General features: G+C 44.7%; 1 protein-coding gene across 3 annotated transcripts in view; it reads left to right on the top strand.

Moving 5' to 3' along the window:
* The window catches only part of SPECC1L (sperm antigen with calponin homology and coiled-coil domains 1 like), a 196,064-nt gene that overhangs the window by 122,005 nt on the left and 52,438 nt on the right, over positions 1 to 21,621 (top strand). For all 3 annotated transcript variants that reach the window (XM_082244158.1, XM_082244157.1, XM_082244159.1), the window contains exon 13: positions 14,363 to 14,465. In XM_082244158.1, coding sequence (XP_082100284.1) covers positions 14,363 to 14,465 — 103 coding nt within the window. The remainder of the gene's footprint in view (positions 1 to 14,362; positions 14,466 to 21,621) is intronic.

Below are 21,621 nucleotides of genomic sequence, written 5' to 3'. Positions count from 1 at the left end.
AGGCATAGCAGGTGCTTGAGGAGGAAAATAATTGCCTGCTTGTTGTAGCAATATAGAGCATCTTCACCAGGCATCCAGGAAACGAAAAATTCAAAACGTATTGGGAAAAAAAAAAGAAAAAAAGAAGACGATCCAACGTGTAGAGGACCAACGTGATCCATGTAAATTTAAACCTTTCCACATAAGACTTCAGTGGGGGTACAGTGAAAGTTCTAAGGTGAAGCAGTGAACTTCACAACAACTAAAATGTTATCTTGACTCATCCAATATGTCATTTGTGTTGCACCTGTTCCTAAATGACCAAGTGGTGTGAACTACATAACTGGTAATACAGGATTAGTGATATTGATCAGGGCTCAGTAGGTCTGAAAGGTATGCTAGAGTGCAGCGATCTCTCCTCTCTGTCTAGCCAATGGGTTACAGCAGCAGGTTTTTCAGAGAAATGGGGCACCCCCCCTTGGCGACTACTCAAAGATTAGCGGGGTATAATATGGCATACTGAAGATTGAGTTTGCTGAGGCATCGTTTAACATCTGTGAACTTTGCTCTTTGTTTCTGCACTTCAGTAGAGTAATCTGGAAACAAGGAGACTTTAGTGTTCTCAATGGCTTCACCCATGCCTCTGGCTTTTGCAAGAATTACATCTCTGTTCTTATAGTTCAGCAGTTTAAACAAGAAAGTATGAGGTGGGTTACCTGGAGGCCGGGGGTGCATGGGTACATGGATGTAAAAGAGTCTACCAAATATTGTCAGCAGCCAATTTTCAATGAACGCCACAGGGTTCTTCCCTTCTGCTCTTTCTGGTATGCCAATGGTACGTATGTTATTGCGCCTCATTCTATTCTGTAAGTCGTCCAGGCATGCGGCTTGCAAGGAGCACATTTTGTTTATCTCTCATTAGAGGTGCCATGTCATCTTCAACTGTGCTAACACATCCCTCCAGAGAGCTCCATCATTAATTATGCCCACCACTCCAGAACAAAACAGGGAAAAAGATGGACAGGTCCAGAAGACATAAACAAAAAAAACCCCACCATCTGAGTGGTCACATCTCCAGCATGCAGAAGACAGAGCAGGATTAACTTTGTAACCTATGGGTGCAACATGCCATTGGCCCAGAGAACACAGCAACATTTCTGGTTTATGTTCAGATATGGCTTCTTCTTTGCATGATAGAGATTTAACTTGCGTTTTTGAATGGCATGGGGAACTGTGTTCACAGACAGTGATTTTTGAAAGTATTCCTGAGCCAATACTGAGCCAATGTTGATTGTCCCTTACGTGCGTGATTTCTTCAGATTCTCGTAATCTTTTGATGATATGTGCTATAGATCACACACATACATATATATATATATATATATATATATATATATATCTGTGTGTGTGTGTATCTTTGCAATTTTATGTTGCAGAACATTATTCTGAAACTGTTCAAAAGTTTTTAGATGCCGCTTTTCACAGATTGTTGAACCGCTGCTCATCTTTACTATTGAGACACTCTCTAAGATGTTCTTTTTATACCTAATCATGTGACTGACCTTTTGCCAATTAGTAGTTGTAAAGCCTTAAAGTTTTTCACCTTAATGCATTCTATGCATTAAAGGAGAAGTACAGTCAAAGTTAATTTGGCTGTACTTCTGTGGATCTCAGGAGTGCAGTTAGTCACTCCTGTGACTCGTTTTCAGCAGAGAGCGGGCTTAAGTCCGCTCTCTGCTGACGTCAGAGAGTTGGTCCAGGCTCAGGCGTCATCACGACCATAGAGTTGGGATCTACGCACATGCCTGAACTGACACCCGGCTCAGCCTCTAAGCGAGCCGCTGAGAGCTTGAGCCGGCTGCTCCTGCCCCCTCCACAGCCCAGCGTTCCAGCGAGTGAGAAGGGGGCAGAGCAGAGATCTGCTTATTGACAGTCACCAGCTCTCTGCTCAAGGAGGTGTGAGAACTGAGCATTCAACGGTGTTCGATCACTCGGTTCTCACTGTTAAAGGCGCTGGGGAACAGATGCCACATCCGCCTCGGTAAGTATAATTTAAAAAACAAAAAACCTACATCTCTTTTAAGGTGAAAGAAATTCTGTGCTGCAGCTTCCCCCAGACCCCCCCCCCCCTTTTTCTAATCGGAGTCCCATCCAGCGATGTGCACAAGCTCAGTGGCTCTAGCCACTGGCTCACCCCTTATTGGACAGATTGATCAGGGGTGCCCCCCCATAGAAAGTGGCTTTCTGTGGGGGCACCCAATGAAAAGGAGGGGCCTGGAGCACCGGTGATGCATCCCAGAAGAAGAGAATCGGGGCTGCTCTGTGCAAAACGATTGCACAGAGCAGGTAAGTGTAGACACGTTTTGTAATTTTTATTGACAGCCCCTTTAAAGGATAAGTTCACGTTTGGAACATGTTACATGTTCCCCCGTTTTTAGGGTGGAAAATGTAACCTGTTTCAGCATCTCCACCCTGCACGACTGACTCCCTCTGTGACAGTGGGCAGGGGATCTTCTCATTGCACCCACTGTCACGATTTGAAAACAACGCAGCCATGCCAGGCTTCGCTAACACAGCCGCGTCTATCATTCACAGTTTCCTGTGAATGAATACACTACAAGTACCGTCAGCTCGCTTGTAGTTCTTAATGAAGTTTAAGGGCACTGGTGAGCGCTTTGGTAGTTCATTGATTCTTCCTGCTCTCAGGTAACTGCCTACCCGTATGATGTAACCGCAGGCAGCTATCCTGAGAGTCTGCAGAACTGATGCTCTGCAGGCTCCTTAGAAAAAAAAATATAAAAATCTACATTTCTCTGTCGCTCATTGACAGACGTAGTCCTCGTTGATTCAACACACTCGGGTTATGCTGCCCTCCACAGGAATAGGACTAGACAGGAAAGAAAATACTCTGGCCACACCCTAGGGGCAGTCCCCGAGGGTATATCCTCTCTCTTTCTCTGCTACAGCAAATCAGTTTTTCTCTGTCGCTCATTGACAGACGTAGTCTTCTTGATTCACAAGAACTGGGTTATGTTGTCTCCGCAGGAGCAGGACTAGGCAGAAAAGAAAAAACGTTCTGGCTCCACCCTAGGGGCAGTCCCAGAGGGTATATCCTCCCTCTCTCTGCTACAAGGCATCAGTTTTTTTCTGTCTAGTCAGGAGTAAGGACCTAAGTTCCTTGCTGGGATCTCTGGTCCTGGCAAGATTTTTTTTTAGAAAAAATATTTTTTAGGTAGTTTTTTCTCCGGTGTTTTTTCCTGTGAGATCTTCAAGCAAATACGCCGGACTGGGCGACACCAGTGGTCACCCCAGCCGGCCTACGAGCGCGCGCAGACCATTGCATTGCGCTTGGTCAGCCGCGACACATTCAAGTAAGTATGCAGGGCCGGGCGACGGGCTGGATGTTGAGATCCAGTGGTCACCCCGGTTTCTGCCTACGAGCGCGTGCAGACCAGAGCTCCGCGCTGGGTCGGCCGCGACGGAGTCCCATTGGAGGGACTGACCTTGCGAGTTAAAAGTCTCGCTTGGACGCCAGGAACCAGAGAGTCGAGGCGTCCGGAGTGGTCCACAACCCCCCACCCCGGTGGAGAGGGGTATTGTGAAGAGAGGGTGCCTGTCGGTTCGGTATGGTGAGTAAACGTTCCCTTTTTTCCTCGTTATGAGGCAGTATGAATTATGGGCCCCTCCATACATGGTCAGTATCTGTCTGACACTAAAAGTCCCCCTTGTAAATACAGCATGTGTTTGGTGGGAAGTGGACTTGGTTTGAGAGCTAACACTCTACCCAGCAGACTGTAGTATTACAGCAGACATAGGAGGTATAATCCTACCTTAATTGTAGTGTACCTCCTGCAGATCGATAAACCGCCATTTAGCAGAGATGCAGGTGGATGTGCTGGGAAAAACGATTTCGGCAGTCCGCGGCCATTTTGCCGTAGACCGGGTGCATGAATGTCCTCAGGTCACGCCGGCCGCCATGTTTTTGGAGTCTATTGTCTCCTGTATGGGAGCGGCCATGTTTGATGAGCCCAGCTACCTCGTGGAGAGCTGGGAATGCCGGAAGGCGTACACAGGGGGCGGAGCCACGTCCTTCTACCCGGGAAAACTAACACAGCTCTTTCCAGTCTGTAAAAGACAGACGCTGACTGCAGTTGGTTGGAAACTTCTCTGCATCGGGTGGTGAGCCTTGAGGGTCCCTCTCTCTCTCTGTGGGGATAGAGAAGCAGGTACTCTGAGGGGCGCTATTGCGCTAGGAGGATACACATAAAAGAAAAAAAAAAAGAGGTATTTTTTATTTAAAAAAAAAAAAAAGTTTTTGTTTTTTCTGGCAAAGGTGTCCTGAATTAACATGGACCCTGCCACTCATGTATCTCCACCGGATCCCCTCGAGGTGTCTGCAGGATCCTCCAGCACCCCACTGACGATTGAATCATTGTCAGCTATTATGGAAACTTTTGTGTCCCGGGTGGAAGTGGCTTGTCAGGGACAGGGCGCAAGAAAGCGACCCCCGCCTAACCCCTTATTATCTGAAACTTCGGATTCAGAATCTGAGCCTATGTCTGCAGTTGCAGGTACCTCATCTGGGATTGGTGTCTCGGGTACTGTCTCTTCAGACAGTGAGGAGGATGTTTCGGCATCAGCCATAGCCCGAGAGGAAGCGTTGGTAAACGCACTCATTGTATCTGTTCAAGAAACCTTAAGATTACAGGGTATTCCGTCGGAAATAGCTGAAACTGAAATCCCCTTTGGGACTAAAAAACGCATCAAAGTAGCGAAGGTTTTTCCATTGCCCAAATGTTTTGGCAATCCAATCAAAGAAGAATGGAGTCTGCCAAACGCACTTCTGCTATTTCTAAACGCATTAACAGGCGTTATCCGTTTGAGGAAACCCTCATTAAGAAATGGACAGAACCACCTGTGGTGGATTCACCAATTGCTAGATTGAATAAAGCTACGGTTATTCCTTTAGAAGACGCCCCGTCTTTTAAAGATCCAGTGGATCGCAAGATAGAAGCTATGTCTCGCACCATGTTTTCCTTGATTGGATCAGCTTTCAGACCAATAATTGCTATTGGACTGGTTTCGCAGACTGTAACTGAATGGACCAAGTGGTTGCGCCGGGACTTAGAAGAAGTCCCTCAGGCGGTATCAGATTTGTTGGAACAAATGATACAGGGGTTACAGTTTGTGTGTGATGCGGCGTTAGACGCCACTCCATTATTGGCGCGAGCATCAGTTTCAGCAGTGGTTCTCAGGCGTACACTGTGGCTAAAAGGTTGGTTAGCCGACCAAGGTTCCAAAAAAGCATTGGCTAATATCCCCTTTTCAGGAGAGCGTTTATTTGGAGCCAACTTAGATGAGATCATTAAGGATCTCACGGGAGGAAAGAGCACCTTTTTACCGCAAAATGTTAAAGGTAAAGGACCTCGTCAAAGACGAGGGCCTTCTTTCTCTGCTCACAAAAAGTTTTTTCGTCCCGCGGGTGAAAAAATTAAGTCCTCCAAAGCTCCTTCAGGAGGCTTCAGGGGACGTTGGTCGGGCAAGCAAAAGCCCGCCCCCTCCAGACCTGAAGATAAATCGTCCAAAGCCTGAAGGTGCGCCCCCACCCATAACTGGGGTGGGGGACGTCTTCGCCGGTTCCCGGATCCATGGCTTTCCAGAATCCCGGACAAGTGGGTTTGCGAAGTCATAAGGTCAGGGTACAAGATCGAGTTTCGATCTCTCCCACCGGCGCGATTCTTCCCTTCCAATATCCGACTGTCCCCGGATCGTCTAGAAGATCTGCGGAGAGCAGTCACGGATTTACTACAACAAGGAGTGGTAGTCCACGTTCCTTGGACAGAATGTTTTCAGGGGTTTTATTCAAACCTATTTACAATACCCAGGAAAGAGGGCAAAGTGCGTCCAATTCTGGACTTAAGGGCACTCAATTCCTTTCTCAACATAAGAAAATTCAAGATGGAATCCATTCGCACAGTAGCAGCCTTCCTGCATCCAGGGGATGTCCTAGCGTCCATAGACATCAAGGACGCCTATCTTCACATTCCCATTTTCGCAGGACATCAGCGGTTTCTACACTTTTCCGTAGAAGAGAACCACTATCAGTTTGTGGCGTTACTTTTCGGTCTCGCCACGGCTCCTCGGGTCTTCACGAAAGTGTTGGCCCCAATGTTGGCACTACTGCGCCAAAGAGGCATATCGATTCTAGGTTACCTAGATGATCTCCTGCTTCATGCAGATTCTCCTCAGACCCTGCTACAAAACATAGAAATTACTATAATTTCTTTACAGGAATTCGGGTGGCTGGTGAACCAGCAAAAGTCATTTCTGGTTCCCACCCAGAGGCTCGAATATCTGGGTCTAATTCTAGACACAGTCAGGACAAGAGTTTTCCTTCCGGTAGGGAAACTCCGGAAGATTCAATCAGCAGTCCAGTTGTTACTATCCAACAGCTGGTCTTCTCTTCGAACTTGCATGAGGGTTCTGGGGTTGATGGTGGCTTCCTTCGAAGCAGTCCCATTTGCCCAGTCCCATACCCGAATTCTTCAGCAAGAGATTCTTCTCAGATGGAATCGGAATCCGGAATCCCTGGACAATCGGATCCGATTGAGCAAACAGACCAGAGAGTCTCTGGTCTGGTGGCTTCGGTCTCCGATGCTCAGCCAGGGAAAGTCATTTCTGCCAATATATTGGACGATAGTGACCACGGATGCCAGCCTATCCGGATGGGGAGAAATTCTCGGTCAGTTATCTGTCCAGGGACTTTGGTCCCCGGAAGAATCCAGGTTGCCGATAAATGTATTGGAACTGAGAGCGATCAGACTTTGTCTGATTCACTGGACCGAGCAGTTCCAGGGCAGCCCGGTTCGGATCCAGTCGGACAACGCCACGGCCGTGGCTTATGTCAATCACCAGGGGGGCACCAAGAGTGTCCAAGCGGCCAAGGAAGTGGCTTGCATTCTTCGCTGGGCGGAACGATTTGTTCCAGCGATCTCTGCGGTGTTCATTCCGGGGGTGGAAAATTGGCAGGCAGAATATCTCAGCCGTCAGACTCTGGATCAGGGGGAATGGTCCCTCCATCCAGAAGTTTTCCACCAGTTGTGCCTACGTTGGGGCACCCCGGATGTGGATCTGTTGGCATCACGATTCAACAGGAAAGTACAGAGATTCGTGGCTCGCTCCCGCGATCCTCTAGCAGAGACCGCAGACGCGGGGTCCCTAAGCAGGTAACATTGAGGGGCTTTGTGGTGCTGGGGGTCTGGAAAAAAAAAAAAGTTTATTTTGTTTTGGATTGATTTTTTTCCGGGTAGTAACTGGAATTATCATGGACCCTGCCACACAGGTTACCCCACCTGTTTCCCTCGAGGGGGCTGCGGGACCCGCCGGTGCACAGAGTATAGATGCATTTACAGCAGTTTTGGAGTCTTTGGTGGCTCGGGTGGAGACGGCCTGTCAGGAACGGGGGTCAAGAAAGCGACCCCCGCCTACCCCTATATCATCTGACACTTCAGACTCAGATTCTGAGATGGTCATTGCAGCTGCAGGTCCCTCTGCAAGGGCTGTTGTCTCAGGTAAAGTTCCTTCAGACAGTTAGGAGGACGTTCATGCTTCCGCCATAATTCTCAAGTCTTAAGGTTTTACCGGCAGAGGCAACTGAAACAGAGATTCCCTTTGGTACTAACAAACCCACCAAAACGGTGAAGGTTTTTCCTGTACCCAAGTGTTTTGGTAATAAAATTAAAGAAGAATGGGAGCATTCTAAGCGCACCTTTACTATTTCCAAGCGTATTGCTAGACGCTATTCGTTTGAGGAATCCCTCATTAAGAAATGGACGGTACCACCAGTGGTGGATCCGCCTATTTCCAGACTGAATAAAGCCACGGTTATTCCAGTGGAGGACACTTCGTCCTTTAAGGACCCGGTGAATCGGAAGGTAGAAGCGGAGTCCCGCACTATCTTTTCCCCGATAGGGTCAGCCTCTAGACCAGTAATTGTCATTGGTCTAGTTTCCCAGACACTAACGGAATGGGCGAGATTGGTGCGCCAGGACCTGAAGGGGAAAGATATCCCCCAGGGAACATCTGAATTGATGGAACAGATCATACAAGGACTACAGTTCGTCTGTGACGCAGCCTTGGATGCTACCCCCCTATTAGGGCATGCATCTATGTCAGCGGTAATCCTCAGACATGTGCTGTGGTTAAAATGCTGGTCAGCGGACCTAGGTTCCAAGAAGACCTTAACAAATCTCCCCTTTATGGGGAATCGCCTATTTGGGGCCACCCTAGATGAGATCATTAAGGATGCCACTGGGGGCAAGAGCACTTTCTTGCCACAGGCTGCTAAAGCTAAAGGACCTCGTAACAAGCGGGGACCTTTCTTTACCGCCCATAAAGGGTTTGTGCGCCCGACTGGAACAAGCGGGAAAGGCAAGGCTCCTCCAGGAGGGTTCAAGAAGGGCTGGTCGGACAGACAAAAGACCGACTCAGCCAAACCTGAAGCAAAGGATTACACAGCCTGAAGGTGCGCCCCCACCCGGCTTGAGGGTGGGGGGACGTTTTCACCGGTATTCAGGGCATTAGATCGAGCATCGACCACTGCTACCGGTGCGATTCTTCCCTTCCAACATTTAAGTACTACAGGGGGCGGTAGTTACCATTCCCTGAACAGATCTTTTTCTTTACCTTTTCCAAAGATTAGTCTTGGTTCCCCACAGGAATCGGATCTGGTTGAACAGACAGACCAAGAAGCCTCTAGCCGGGTGACTTCGGGGCCTGAGGTTTAACCAGGAGAGATCACCGTTCCTGATAGGAATCAGGTGTCTGATAAATGTGTGGGAACGGAGAACGATCAGACTTTGTCGGATGGTCGGGGCCAGATAGCTCTAGGGCCGCCTGGTTCAGATCCAGTCAGCGCCAGTGGTCCTAGAAATTCTAGGCTGGCCTCATCAAGCCGATCTACCCGACTTGGACATGCGAGTCGCGGACGTTCCTTGGGAACTTCGTCTCAGGGAGTGTCTGCGGTCTCAAGGACCAATCTTCCATCGTGCTTTACAGTCGCTGGTTTTAATGGCCTGGCCATTGAGACCCAGGTACTGAAGGACAGAGGGTTGTCAGCTTCAGTTATTCCTACCCTTATTGAAGCAAGGAAAGCGACTTCCAGCAAGGTCTATTATCGCACTTGGAAGACGTATATCGCGTGGTGCGAATCTTTAGGGATTCCTCCACGTACCTATTCGGTGACTCGAATATTGGCCTTTCTGCAAAAAGGGGTTGAGCAGAAACTAGCCTTGAGCACCATCAAGGGTCAAGTTTCAGCATTAGCAATCTTCTTTCAGAAACCTTTAGCTACTAAGTCCTTGGTGCGGAATTTCATCCAGGGGGTGCGGCACCTGGCTCCACCAGTCCGCGCGCCCTTACCGCCCTGGGATCTTAATTTGGTTTTGTCGGTTCTACAGAAACCTCCCTTTGAAAACATCAGGGAGATTCCCTTGCTTACTTTATCCCAGAAGGTAGCCTTCTTGGTGGCTATCACTTCTGCACGCAGGGTGTCAGAACTGGCTGCATTATCATGCCAGTCCCCATACTTAGTGATTCATAGGGATAAGGTAGTGCTTCATCCTAAGCCATCCTTTCTTCCAAAGGTGGTTTCAGATTTTCATCTGAATGAAGATATTGTACTACCTTCCTTGTGTCCTCAGCCCAATCATCATCGGGAACATGCGTTGCATTCCTTGGATGTGGTTCGGGCAATCGGGGTATACCTGAAGGCGACGGAATCGCTCCGTAAGACGGATTCACTTTTTGTGATCCCGGATGGCCCCAGAAAGGGGTTGCCTGCATCTGCCGCGACTATCTCCAAATGGATCAGACAGACGGTGGTACAGGCTTATTCTATTAAGGGTCGGAATCCTCCGTTCCCTGTTAGGGCGCACTCCACTCGAGCGCTCAGTACTTCCTGGGCCTATCGCCATCAGGCGTCAGTGGTCCAGGTATGTAAGGCGGCCACCTGGTCGTCGGTACATACCTTTAAAAAATTTTATAAGATTGATGTGATGGCATCGGCGGATGCCTCATTTGGCCGCAAGGTTTTGCAGGCCGCAATTTGAGGAGACCGGTGGTCTACCTCAAGGGTTTTTTTCTGTTGGAAAATTTCTGTTTAGTCTCATCATTGAGGATGAGCATTGTAAACTTCTAGTTGGCACCGGTTGGGCCTTCTAGATTGGATTTGATTTCCATTTTCCCACCCCTTATTTGTGGTACTGCTTTGGGACGTCCCGAGTGTGTTGAATCAACGAGGACTACGTCTGTCAATGAGCGACAGAGAAAAACGGATTTTTGTAAAATCTTACCGTAAAATCCTTTTCTCTTAGCTCATTGACAGACGTAGTACCCGCCCCTCTGTTTTTGAGTTGGGTTGGGTTAAATTCTCTAAACACTGCTTTGTGACATAACTGATTTGCTGTAGCAGAGAGAGAGAGGATATACCCTCGGGGACTGCCCCTAGGGTGTGGCCAGAGTATTTTCTTTCCTGTCTAGTCCTACTCCTGTGGAGGGCAGCATAACCCGAGTGTGTTGAATCAACGAGGACTACGTCTGTCAATGAGCTAAGAGAAAAGGATTTTACGGTAAGATTTTACAAAAATCCGTTTTTTTTTTTTTTATTTGCAAAATAGGTGAACCTAGCTTTTAACCTAATTAGTTGCAACATGTTCTCCCAGCTCTTTCTTGATAATACCACTTACTTTGCCAGCTTTTTGTTGCTCTGTCCCAACTTTTTTTTAAAACATGTTGCAGTCATCAGTTTCAAAAGTACCTTATTTTTTTTCTTAAAGTTGTACATTTTTTCAGTGTAAACATTTGATATGTTTTGACAATTGATATGTTTTCTATTTTCTATTTTGAATAAAATATGGGTTTAATGAGATTTGCAAATCATTGCATTCTGTTTTTATATAGATTTTAGACAGTGTCCCAACTTTTTTGTAGTTGGGGTTGTATTATTTATTTATTACAGGTACTTCTATAGCAGCGTAAATTTACACAGCGCTTTACATATACAGTATATTGCACATTCCCATTAGTCCCTTCCCTCAAGGAGCTTACAATCTAAAGTCCCTAACTCCTATTCATACATACACATACTAGAGCCAATTTAGACAAGAGCCAGTTAACCTACCAGCTTGTCTTTGGAGTGTGGGAGGAAACTGGAGTACTCAGGGGAAACCCATACAGGGAGAGTATGCAAACCCCATACAGATAGTGCTATGATTGGGATTCAAACCAGTGACCCTCATGCTGCTAGGCCGAAGTGCTAGCCACTTAGCCACTGTGCCTTTTAGCCGGATTTTAATGTGTGAAAAATGAAAAAAAAAAAAAATAAAATGCTCCAGAGGGGAAGTGGTTATGTAGATGTAAAAGAAACTGTCAATGAATTTGAATGCACACAAACACAATATAATACCCAGTTATTTGCTAAATTATAAAAGATGTTATGCCAAGTAAATGGATTCCAAGCATATCACGCTTTAAAATTGTGTGCGCCCTTAGAATGGCAACAAACTACCATACATTATATTATCCCTGGGGCGGTGCTGTAAAAATCTTTACAGGTTACCAGTTGAGAGCACGGGTCGGGTTGCTTTAAACATTTTTAAAAGATTTTTTTATCTTGTTTCATTTTTTATTTATTTTTATCAATTTTATTGCTATCACAAGGAATGAACAACATCCGTTATGATAGCATGGGCGACGGGTAAATAAAAAAAAAAAACAATTACCCAGATCATGTAGCCTCAACCATGATCCCAGTATAATCACCTCAGTCTAAGGCCGTATATATATATATATATATATATATATATATATATACGGAGGTATTGTGGGGGGTTAATGCCTACCTGAACTTTCAGTTGAAAATTGCCTAAATTCCAGATAAATTAAACAAAAGGAAGCAGGGGTGTTTCTGCAGAGGTCTTTGCTGATTGCAGTGGCTTATTGCATATAAAATTCATTCAGGCCTTAGACACCTAAACTGCACCAGTGGTATGTTGTGCACTTTAATGAACACAGGTCAAGAGGCTCAGCATGAGTAGCTAGTTGAATTTGCTTAGGATGCAGTTGTTTATTTGTTAATGCTGACTCTTTATTTCTTGATCTGTGAAGTCATAATGCTGGGCTGCAAGAACATTTGGTTGTTCCTTTTGTATTCTCATGCACTCTTGTCCCTTAATGTACAGAAAAAAGATTGTCTTCATTTCCCATATGTGTTGTTGTTATCGGCTTTAAAATGTTACCGCTGACTCAGGGAAAACACAACTACATGCTTACGTGCCGATTCACATATATGCGATGCATGAACCCTGCAAATCCACTGCAGGTTCCGGCATCGCATTCAAATCGCAGGCAGTTTACTCTGTCAAATGTGAATCGCTGGGGGTGTCAATACAAAGTTAACGACACCCCCAGATCAGTTCGCATATCGCAGTGCAAACTGACAGTTCGGACATGAATCGGATCGCATTGGTGTGAACCACCATGCGATACGATTCTGCTGAAAAAAGGGTCCTATGCGTGTTCTGTCCGAATCCATTGCAAATTCAGCCATAGAATCTGTATGGCTGAATTCGCATTGCACAGACAACAGCGCATGTGATTTTCAGAGCAGTGCGCTCCGAATCACATGCGATGTCTGTCATCGCTATAGTGTGAATCGGGACTAAGTGGGAACAGGCGATTTGGGAGGAACTGCCACTGGAGACATGACAGGTGGTATGGTCCCATGCAGTCAAGGGCTCCATTTGTACACTTTACAAGGAGAATTCTTCTAAATTACCGTATTGTATTTTTGGTACTTGACTCCTTCCCGCCTCCGAGCTATTTATGCCACAGTCTCGGATCGTTGCTGGCGGTATCAAAGAAGTCAGGGCACATTGCTGCATGTTTATTGGCACTGTCCACTGTTAGAGCCATATTGGTGGATACAGGCAGTCCCCAACTTCGGAACATCCGAGTTGCGAACGACTCCTACTTACAAACGGGGGCCGCGTGACGTCACTGCCGGCTTCTTCCGGCTTATTCCTCTGGCTCCTGTGCCAGAGACACAATGCACGCTGCAGTACTACATGTACTGTATGCCCCACATACAGGACTGCCCAGAAGCATCTCACTCACATCCCACTACTGTCTGGAACCTGTTGAACTGGTGAGATTACAGTACTACTCTGTGCCCACTACCTGTACCACTGTATTGGGAGCATGCCCTGTACTTGTACTTTTATGATACTGTAGCAGGACTGTGTTACAGTACAGTATTATCCCTGTGACCCAGCATGAGCTCATGTGGACCTCCCATTCAATTGTGTGTGCTTTGAAACCATTATTTATTGTTATACTGAAGTTGGTCAGTACTGTATGAGGTTTGTACTGCTGTCTGTATTCTCATGAATTTTTTTGGCTGGAGTTGCACTTAAAAATGTACATGTTCCGACTTACAAACAAATTCAACTTAAGAACAAACCTACTGTCCCTGTTGTGTTCGTAACCCGGGGACCGCCTGTAGTTCAATACCTACTCCAGTGCCTGTTTAGCATAGATTTTCCCTTCTCTAAAACATTTTTATTCTGTCTACTCCCACCCAGGTTACTTAGACTTGCTAAGAAACTGGTGTGCCATATCCTCACGGCAGCCAGAAGTTTAGTGGTTCTTCATTGGAAAAAAAAAAACAGTCCCCACCTAACTCGGTGGAATGCTAGGATCAAGCACATAGAACTTACAACACCTTACAACTTACAATCGCTTACAACACCTCTTTCTGACAGAGTGGAGAGGCTTAGGGCGGTTTGGGAGTTTTGGCACCTACAGGAAGACCCCCCTTGCCTTTGATTTTTCTAACCCTTTAGTCTGTGTCTTCTGTGCTAGGGAATGGAGGACCTGGAACTTACTTTACTCTGTTTTCTATTCTTTTCTTTGCTCCTTGTTGTTTCTCTCCTTGTGTTTATGGTAGGAAGCCTGATAGGGCTCTCTGAAAACAGCTTCTCTTGATATTAAAGTCTTTCAGTATGTTCTTCTTTTTGTTGGAGATAATTTTGTAGCAATTACTCTTGAAGGCGTTGATGTAGTTTGAATATGCAATGCTCTGACATACTCTTGTGATGCTTAACAGTGAGTTTGCAATTCCTATGATTGTATTACTTGAGTACCCTTGATTTTCTCTTTGTTTAATTGTATGGTGATAGCCCTGTATACCACCTACCGTCTGCTACTATTGTTTGTTTGTTTTTTTGTTTTGTTTTTTTAATAAAAATTTAATAAAATTGTTAATTATAAAAAAAAAAATGTTACAGCTGTTTTCTTAACCTAAGCAAACATTTTCATATTTTAGGGAGGAAAGAAAAGACCCCTTGGCAGCCCTTGCAAGAGAGTATGGTGGCTCCAAGAGGAATGCGTTGCTAAAGTGGTGTCAGAAGAAGACTGAGGGATACCCGGTAAGCATGGAATTGTGAAACGAATGTTAGTGCCTTGTGAACTATTTAGACAGCCTTTGAATATAAATAAATATTTTAAATTGGCACTGGAGGAAATATTAAAACGGAAGTTGTAGAGTGTATATTTTAATTTATTGTAATGTTTGCCAAAAAGTAATTTTTGGTTTGACTTTCACTTTCATGGCAGTAAAGAGACCTTAAAGAGGTTGTAAACCAGAAAATTTTTTTTTTTTTCTTTTTGCAACCTGCAACGCGCGCGGGAGCCGACGGTCACGGGACGGGTCTCTGAAGAAACGGCACCAGCGGCCGTTCCTTCAGAGCGCATGCGCCAGTGACGTCACTGGCTGCATGTAAGGTAAATATCTCCTAAACGGTACATGTTTAGGAGATATTTACAGTACCTATAGGTAAGCCTTAACAGAGGACGGTTTACTTCCTCTTTAAATGAGCTCATAGATAATTAAATCTTTAGGGCATACACCACAAAAACATTATTGCAAAGCGCCTTGTGCAATGGTTTTGAGCCGCATCCGCTGGGCACCAAATTAATGTTCTTAAAAAGAAAGTTACCTGTACCAAGGGCTTCAAAAAATCGTATAAGTTTATGGCTTCAGCAGTAGCTGTGAACTTGTGTTTACATCCTTCAACAGGCTTTTGACTATTAATCACTTGAGCTCTGGAGGATTTTACCCCCTTCATGACAGGGCTGTTTTTTGCTATTTAGCACTGCACTAGTTTAACTGATAATTGAACAGTCATGCAACACTACCCAAATGAAACAATACTTTTTACTTTCTGCTACAAAACCCAATTTAAAAAAAATCTAATTTCTTCATAAATTGTGGCCAAAATGTATTCTGCTACATGTCTTTGATTTAAAAAAAATTCCAATAAGTTTGTTGATTATTTTGTGTGAAAGTTATAGGGCCTACAAACTATAATATATATACTGGATTTTTCATTTAATACTACGAATGGCGGTGATCAGCGACTTATAATGGGACTGCGATTGTGCAGTGGGCAATCTGACACTGGCGGGAACTGACTAGTGACATTAATACAGTTATCAGTGCTTATACTATATACTATCACTGTACTAGTGACACTGGCTGGGAAGGGGTTAACATATAGGGCAATCCTACACTTTTCCGATCTGCTTAGGCCAGGAGTTGACAGTCCTGAACCTAGAAGTGTGTACTCAGCGCTTGCGCTTCTTTTAATTAATTCCTTACAGGGTAACAGAAAGGTAAACCTATAATCCATTTCAAACTTCTAAACATTAAAGTCCTATCTACAGCAGACTCCACAGAATGCCTGCAGTTTTGTTAGCCAGAAGCACTTCTTTTGTGCTGCTCTCTGATCTAGTGTCTCTTTCTTATTGTCTAACCTTGTGACTTGGGCTTTACTTTTTCTCTGCCCATAAAACATTTCAGTGGCCAGTAGAGGCATTCAGAGGAATGGCATTTCCTGGGGTTTATGAAGTTTAATCATTAAGTCAGGGCAAGTCGAGTTCCTAATAACAAAGTGAAATTAAATCTGAGAGGGGTGCAACAAAGACAGCAGGCATGAATATGTTCAAGTGTTTACCCATGCGGTGAGAACAGGCTGCAATGACATAGGAGGATTCTTTAACTGTCGTGCAGTTTGCTCACATTAGCAAATGCTTCAGACTGTGTGGAATCGCATAAACAAGCCACTAAGTTAATACCATTCATGTGTATCTCTAAATAACTTTAAAAAAAAATCTAAAGATTCCCTTTAAATGTGGATCTGACCCTGAACAGGTGTAAGCAGATTCTTAGGCTGGTTAATTAGGTCCTGGGTTATTAAGCAGCACTCTCCCTCTCCCGGGAGCGGATGAAGGATAGTTACCGGGATACACGTAGCTCCATCTGTCCAAGACCAGGAAGGAATTAACAAATGCTCTTTGCATACACAGATGGTGGGTGGGTACCTCCTGCTATTTATGCATCTCACTGCTTTTGCACTAAAACAGTTATTTCAACAGTGTCATTTTTTTCCTGCCATCTTATATGAGCAGTGAGATATGACAAACCTACAATATTTTAAAAAACATATGTTGTCAACAGGCTTAAAAAAATATCCCCTAGCCCTTGTAAAAATATTCCGAAGTACTAATAGATGTTTTTTTTCACTACCTTATAGGAGAAGTATGGCCAAAAGAGTCATACTTCTATGGATCACAGGCGTGCACTTAGTTCTACACTCTTGTGAACCCACTGTTGGCTGAAGTCACAGAGCCGGTCTAGGTTTTGCAGGAATCCTGACAATTATGTCAGGATCCACTCAGATGCCTGGCCAGCAGGTGGCTCAGCCTCTGTGTTGGAGGGTGAGCTAGCCACTCCCACTCTCCCCAGCCCAGCTCTCCAGATTGCTCTGAAGGCGCAGAGCAGAGAGCCGGTTCACCATTTCTCTGCCAGCTGAAGACTGAGAACTGAGCGAGCAACAGCTTTTGATAGCTCAGCTCTCGGTGTAGAGGTGGTTTGGGACAGCTGTAGCATTGGATCGTTGGTGCATCCACCTAAGTAAGAATGAATGTATTTTTTGTTTACTTGAATAGATTTGGTCATTTTGCAGTGTATAGATTCAACTGCGAAATAACTTTCAACTGCCTAGTACACGGTAATTACACTGTTTTAAAAGCAGATTCCTTTTTTTTTTTTTTTTTTTTTACTGCTTTGGGGTTTTTTTTTAGTTTTGAGGTACTTTTCATTGTACAAATACAATTGACAATAAAAATAAAACACTTCTGTGTGCAAAATTATCTTATGTGTCATTTCCAGTAAAACTGATGAGGCCTAAAAACAGTGGAGCATGTTTTAGTCAAGTGATTGCTGGCCAATCAGAGTATTCTGTAGTCAGGAGTTACAAAATCTTGTGCACTTAAACTGGCCACACAGGGTTCGTTTTTTTTTTTTTTTTTTCAGCCAGCGGACTGAACAAAAAACCTACAAAAATAGAAGTGGATGGAGGAATATTACACCCCCCCCCCTACCTGGACATTTTATTCTGACAGTGGCACCCATCACTGTTAAAATAGGCTGATCTGCAGCTGTAGCCGCTGATCGGGGAAAATTTTCCATCATGTCTCTTTTACAGAAGTCAATCAAATGACCATCTTTTATCAAGCTAGGATGGTCGCACACCGATCAAAATTTGGCTAGTCCTTGCTGAACTGGCCAAATTTCAGTGTATAGCCAGCTTTGGGCTGTCAAGCATCCTGATCCCTGAACTAGGAACCCACAGGAATGTGTGCATCATGTGAGAAAGTTAGGCAGTAGATGTACTGTCTCTGGTGATGGTGTTAGTGAACTTGGCTTTGATGTTTGTACCAAAAAATATAAGTGTTTTGTAGAGATGCGCATCTTCACTGGTCTCACGATTTGATTCGATTACAATTATCCTGTCAACAATACAATTCAATTCCACCATGCCTTATGATTACTGCCCATAGTTTTAAAAACAATTTCAAGCAGTCAGAAGAACTCCTTTTTTTATTTTACAGTGCCTTGCGAAAGTATTCGGCCCCCTTGAACTTTGCGACCTTTTGCCACATTTCAGGCTTCAAACATAGATCTAAAACTGTAATTATTTGTGAAGAATCAACAACAAGTGGGACACAATCAGGAAGTGGAACGAAATTTATTGGATATTTCAAACTTTTTTAACAAATAAAAAACTGAAAAATTGGGCGTGCAAAATTATTCAGCCCCCTTAAGTTAATACTTTGTAGCACCACCTTTTGCTGCGATTACAGCTGTAAGTCGCTTGGGGTATGTCTCTATCAGTTTTGCACATCGAGAGACTGAAATTTTTGCCCATTCCTCCTTGCAAAACCGCTTGAGCTCAGTGAGGTTGGATGGAGAGCGTTCTTTCCACAGATTCTCGATTGGATTCAGGTCTGGATTTTGACTTGGCCATTCTAACATCTGGATATGTTTATTTGTGAACCATTCCATTGTAGATTTTGCTTTATGTTTTGGATCATTGTCTTGTCGGAAGACAAATCTCCGTCCCAGTCTCAGGTCTTTTGCAGACTCCATCAGGTTTTCTTCCAGAATGGTCCTGTATTTGGCTCCATCCATCTTCCTATCTTCCCTGTCCCTGCTGAAGAAAAGCAGGCCCAAACCATGATGGTGCCACCACCATGTTTGACAGTGGGGATGGTGTGTTCAGGGTGATGAGCTGTGTATTGCTTTTACGCCAAACATAACGTTTTGCATTGTTGCCAAAAAGTTCGATTTTGGTTTCATCTGACCAGAGCACCTTCTTCCACATGTTTGGCGTGTCTCCCAGGTGGCTTGTGGCAAACTTTAACCACTCTGCAACCGCTCACAGTAATACTACTGCGGCAGAGTGGTTCGTTATCGTCCAGCCACGTAGTATTAACGTGACTGGACACTCCCCCTTCTGGGCGGCGTTTTCATTCACAGCGGGAGTCGGGCCAGGGGAGGAGCAGCGGCGATCGCCGCTGCTCTTACCCGATCGTCGGGGATCGAGTCTGGAGATCCGCCCGCTGTGTGTAAACACAGCGGGCGGATCTCCATAGTGACAGGGAGTGACAGATCGGACTGTTCAGCATAGCTGGACATCCGATCTGTCCATGAATCACATAGTCACCTCCCCCCCTACACGTCAGTAAGCACCAGGCATACATTAACCCCTCCCTCTCCAATAAAATTAATCCCTTCCCTGCCAGTGTCATTTTTACAGTAACAGTGCATATATATAGCACTGATTACTGCAGTAATGTCACTGGTACCCCCAAAAGTGTCAAAAATGTCAGTCAGGGGTCCGGTCTGTCCGCCGCAATGTCGCAGTCCCGCAAAAAAAATCGCAGATCGCCGCCATTACGCGTTAAAAAAAAAACACCAAAAATGACAGAAATCTTTCCCTTTGTTAGTAAACGCAATAACTTTTGCGCAAACCAATCAAAATACGCTTATTGCGATTTTTTTTACCAAACATATGTAGCATAAAACAAATTGGCCAAAAACTTTTAAAAAAATTGGTTTTTACATCTTTTTTGGGGGGAATTTCATATAAAAAAATGTGAAAAATATTGTTATTTTTTCAAAATAAACGCTCTTTTTTTGTTTATAGCGCAAAAAGTAAAAGTCGCACAGGTGATCAAATACCACCAAAAGAAAGCTCTGTTTGTGGGAAAAAAAGGACGTAAATTTCGTTTGGGTACGGCGTCGCACGATTGCGCAATTGTCAGTTGAAGTCGCACAGCGCCGAATCGCAAAAAGTGGCCTGGACGGAAGACAGCAAAATCCTCCGGTTGTAAAGTGGTTAAACAACACTTTTTATGGATATCGTTAAGAAATGGCTTTTTTCTTGCCACTCTTCCATAAAGGCCAGCTTTGTGCAGTATACGACTGATTGTTGTCCTATGGACAGTCTCCCACCTCAGCTGTAGATCTCTGCAGTTCATCCAGAGTGATCATGGGCCTCTTGGCTGCATCTCTGATGAGTCTTCTCCTTGTATGAGCTGAAAGTTTAGAGGGACGGCCAGGTCTTCGTAGATTTGCAGTGGTCTGATACTCCCATTTCAATATTATAGCTTGCACAGTGCTCCTTGGGATGTTTAAAGCTTGGGAAATCTTTTTGTATCCAAATCCAGCTTTAAACTTCTCCACAACAGTATCTCGGACCTGCCTGGTTTGTTCCTTGTTCTTCATGATGCCCTCTGCGCTTTAAACCGACCTCTGAGACTATCACAGTGCAGGTGCATTTATACGGAGACTTGATTACACACAGGTGGATTCTATTTATCATCATTAGTCATTTAGGTCAACATTGGATCAGTCAGAGATCCTCACTGAACTTCTGGAGAGAGTTTGCTGCACTGAAAGTAAAGGGGCTGAATAATTTTGTACACCCAATTTTTCAGTTTTTTATTTGTTAACAAAGTTTGAAATATCCAATAAATTTCATTCCACTTCATGATTGTGTCCCACTTGTTGTTGAATTTTTTACAAAAAAATAGTTTTATATCTTTGTTTGAAGCCTGAAATGTGGCAAAAGGTAGCAAAGTTCAAGGGGGCCGAATACTTTCGCAAGGCACTGTATTTGCTTTTAAGAAAAGAAAAAAAAAGACACTCCCTGCGTGTAGCAGGAAATGGAAGAGTCCAGGATACGAGGGAGGGATAGTTAATGAAGCATGGAAGAATCCATGAATAAGAAAGGGAGGATGGGGGTGGAGGAATCCATGGATAGAGAATGGAAGGCTGGAGGAGTCTGGAGATAGGAACAGAAGGATGGAAGAGTCCAAAAATAAAAATGGTGGGGGGGCTGAAGGTTGAAAGAATCGAAGATGCTATAGGAAAGGAGGAATCCATGAATATGAAAGAATGGATGGAAGAGTCTGGGGATAGGGAAGGAAGAATCCATGAATGGGAAAGGAAGGCTGGATGGAGGAGTCAGGGGGTAGGGAAGGAGGAATCCATGAATATTAAAGGATGGATGGAAGAGTCTAGGGATAGGGAGAGAGGACTCCATGTCTCCGCCAAGATTTACACACAGCGCGTCTCCTCGACTCTTTCCAGCATCATCATGACACTTCTGTGGGGGGAGGGGAGAAGCCGGGATGACTTCATGCGCGATCGCTATTCAGCTGGATTCTGTATCGATGCAGAATCGCTCAAGGCTGCATTGCGATGCATTCATGCGCCGAATAATTTCTACACCCCTAGTGTTTTGATTTGATCTGTTTAAATGTTTGCTGAATTACTTTACAGTCAATACTGTTTTTAATGATGGCGTTTGCACTGTAGCTGTGAAAGGAGGTTTAGTGACAGGTTTGATGGACAGGCTGAACTGTAATCATATGACTGGCAGGAGTTATGTTTGGAAAGTTTTGACAAAGAATGTACCAAAATATGATTTGAAGTCCTAGGGAGTATTTGTTGCTGTGCTGGAAGACATTGGTTTCTTTTCAGCTTAAAGCTCTGTCCGGATTTGTATGTCAGGCCTTTTCTGCAGGGGAGGAGGATGCTTGTGACAGTTAGCAAGACAATAAAAGCTGCTAAATCCTTAGTGTAAAGGTCATGTGACTTCCTAGACACTGGAGGTAAAACATTTACATTAAGCTAAAAGTTGTTTTGGTGAGAACAGAGCCGTTTAAGAGAGA

This window comes from Pelophylax lessonae (assembly GCF_965119305.1).
Source record: "Pelophylax lessonae genome assembly, chromosome: 1".
Lineage (NCBI taxonomy): Eukaryota > Metazoa > Chordata > Amphibia > Anura > Ranidae > Pelophylax > Pelophylax lessonae.
This window is presented reverse-complemented; position numbering and strand designations above follow the sequence as displayed.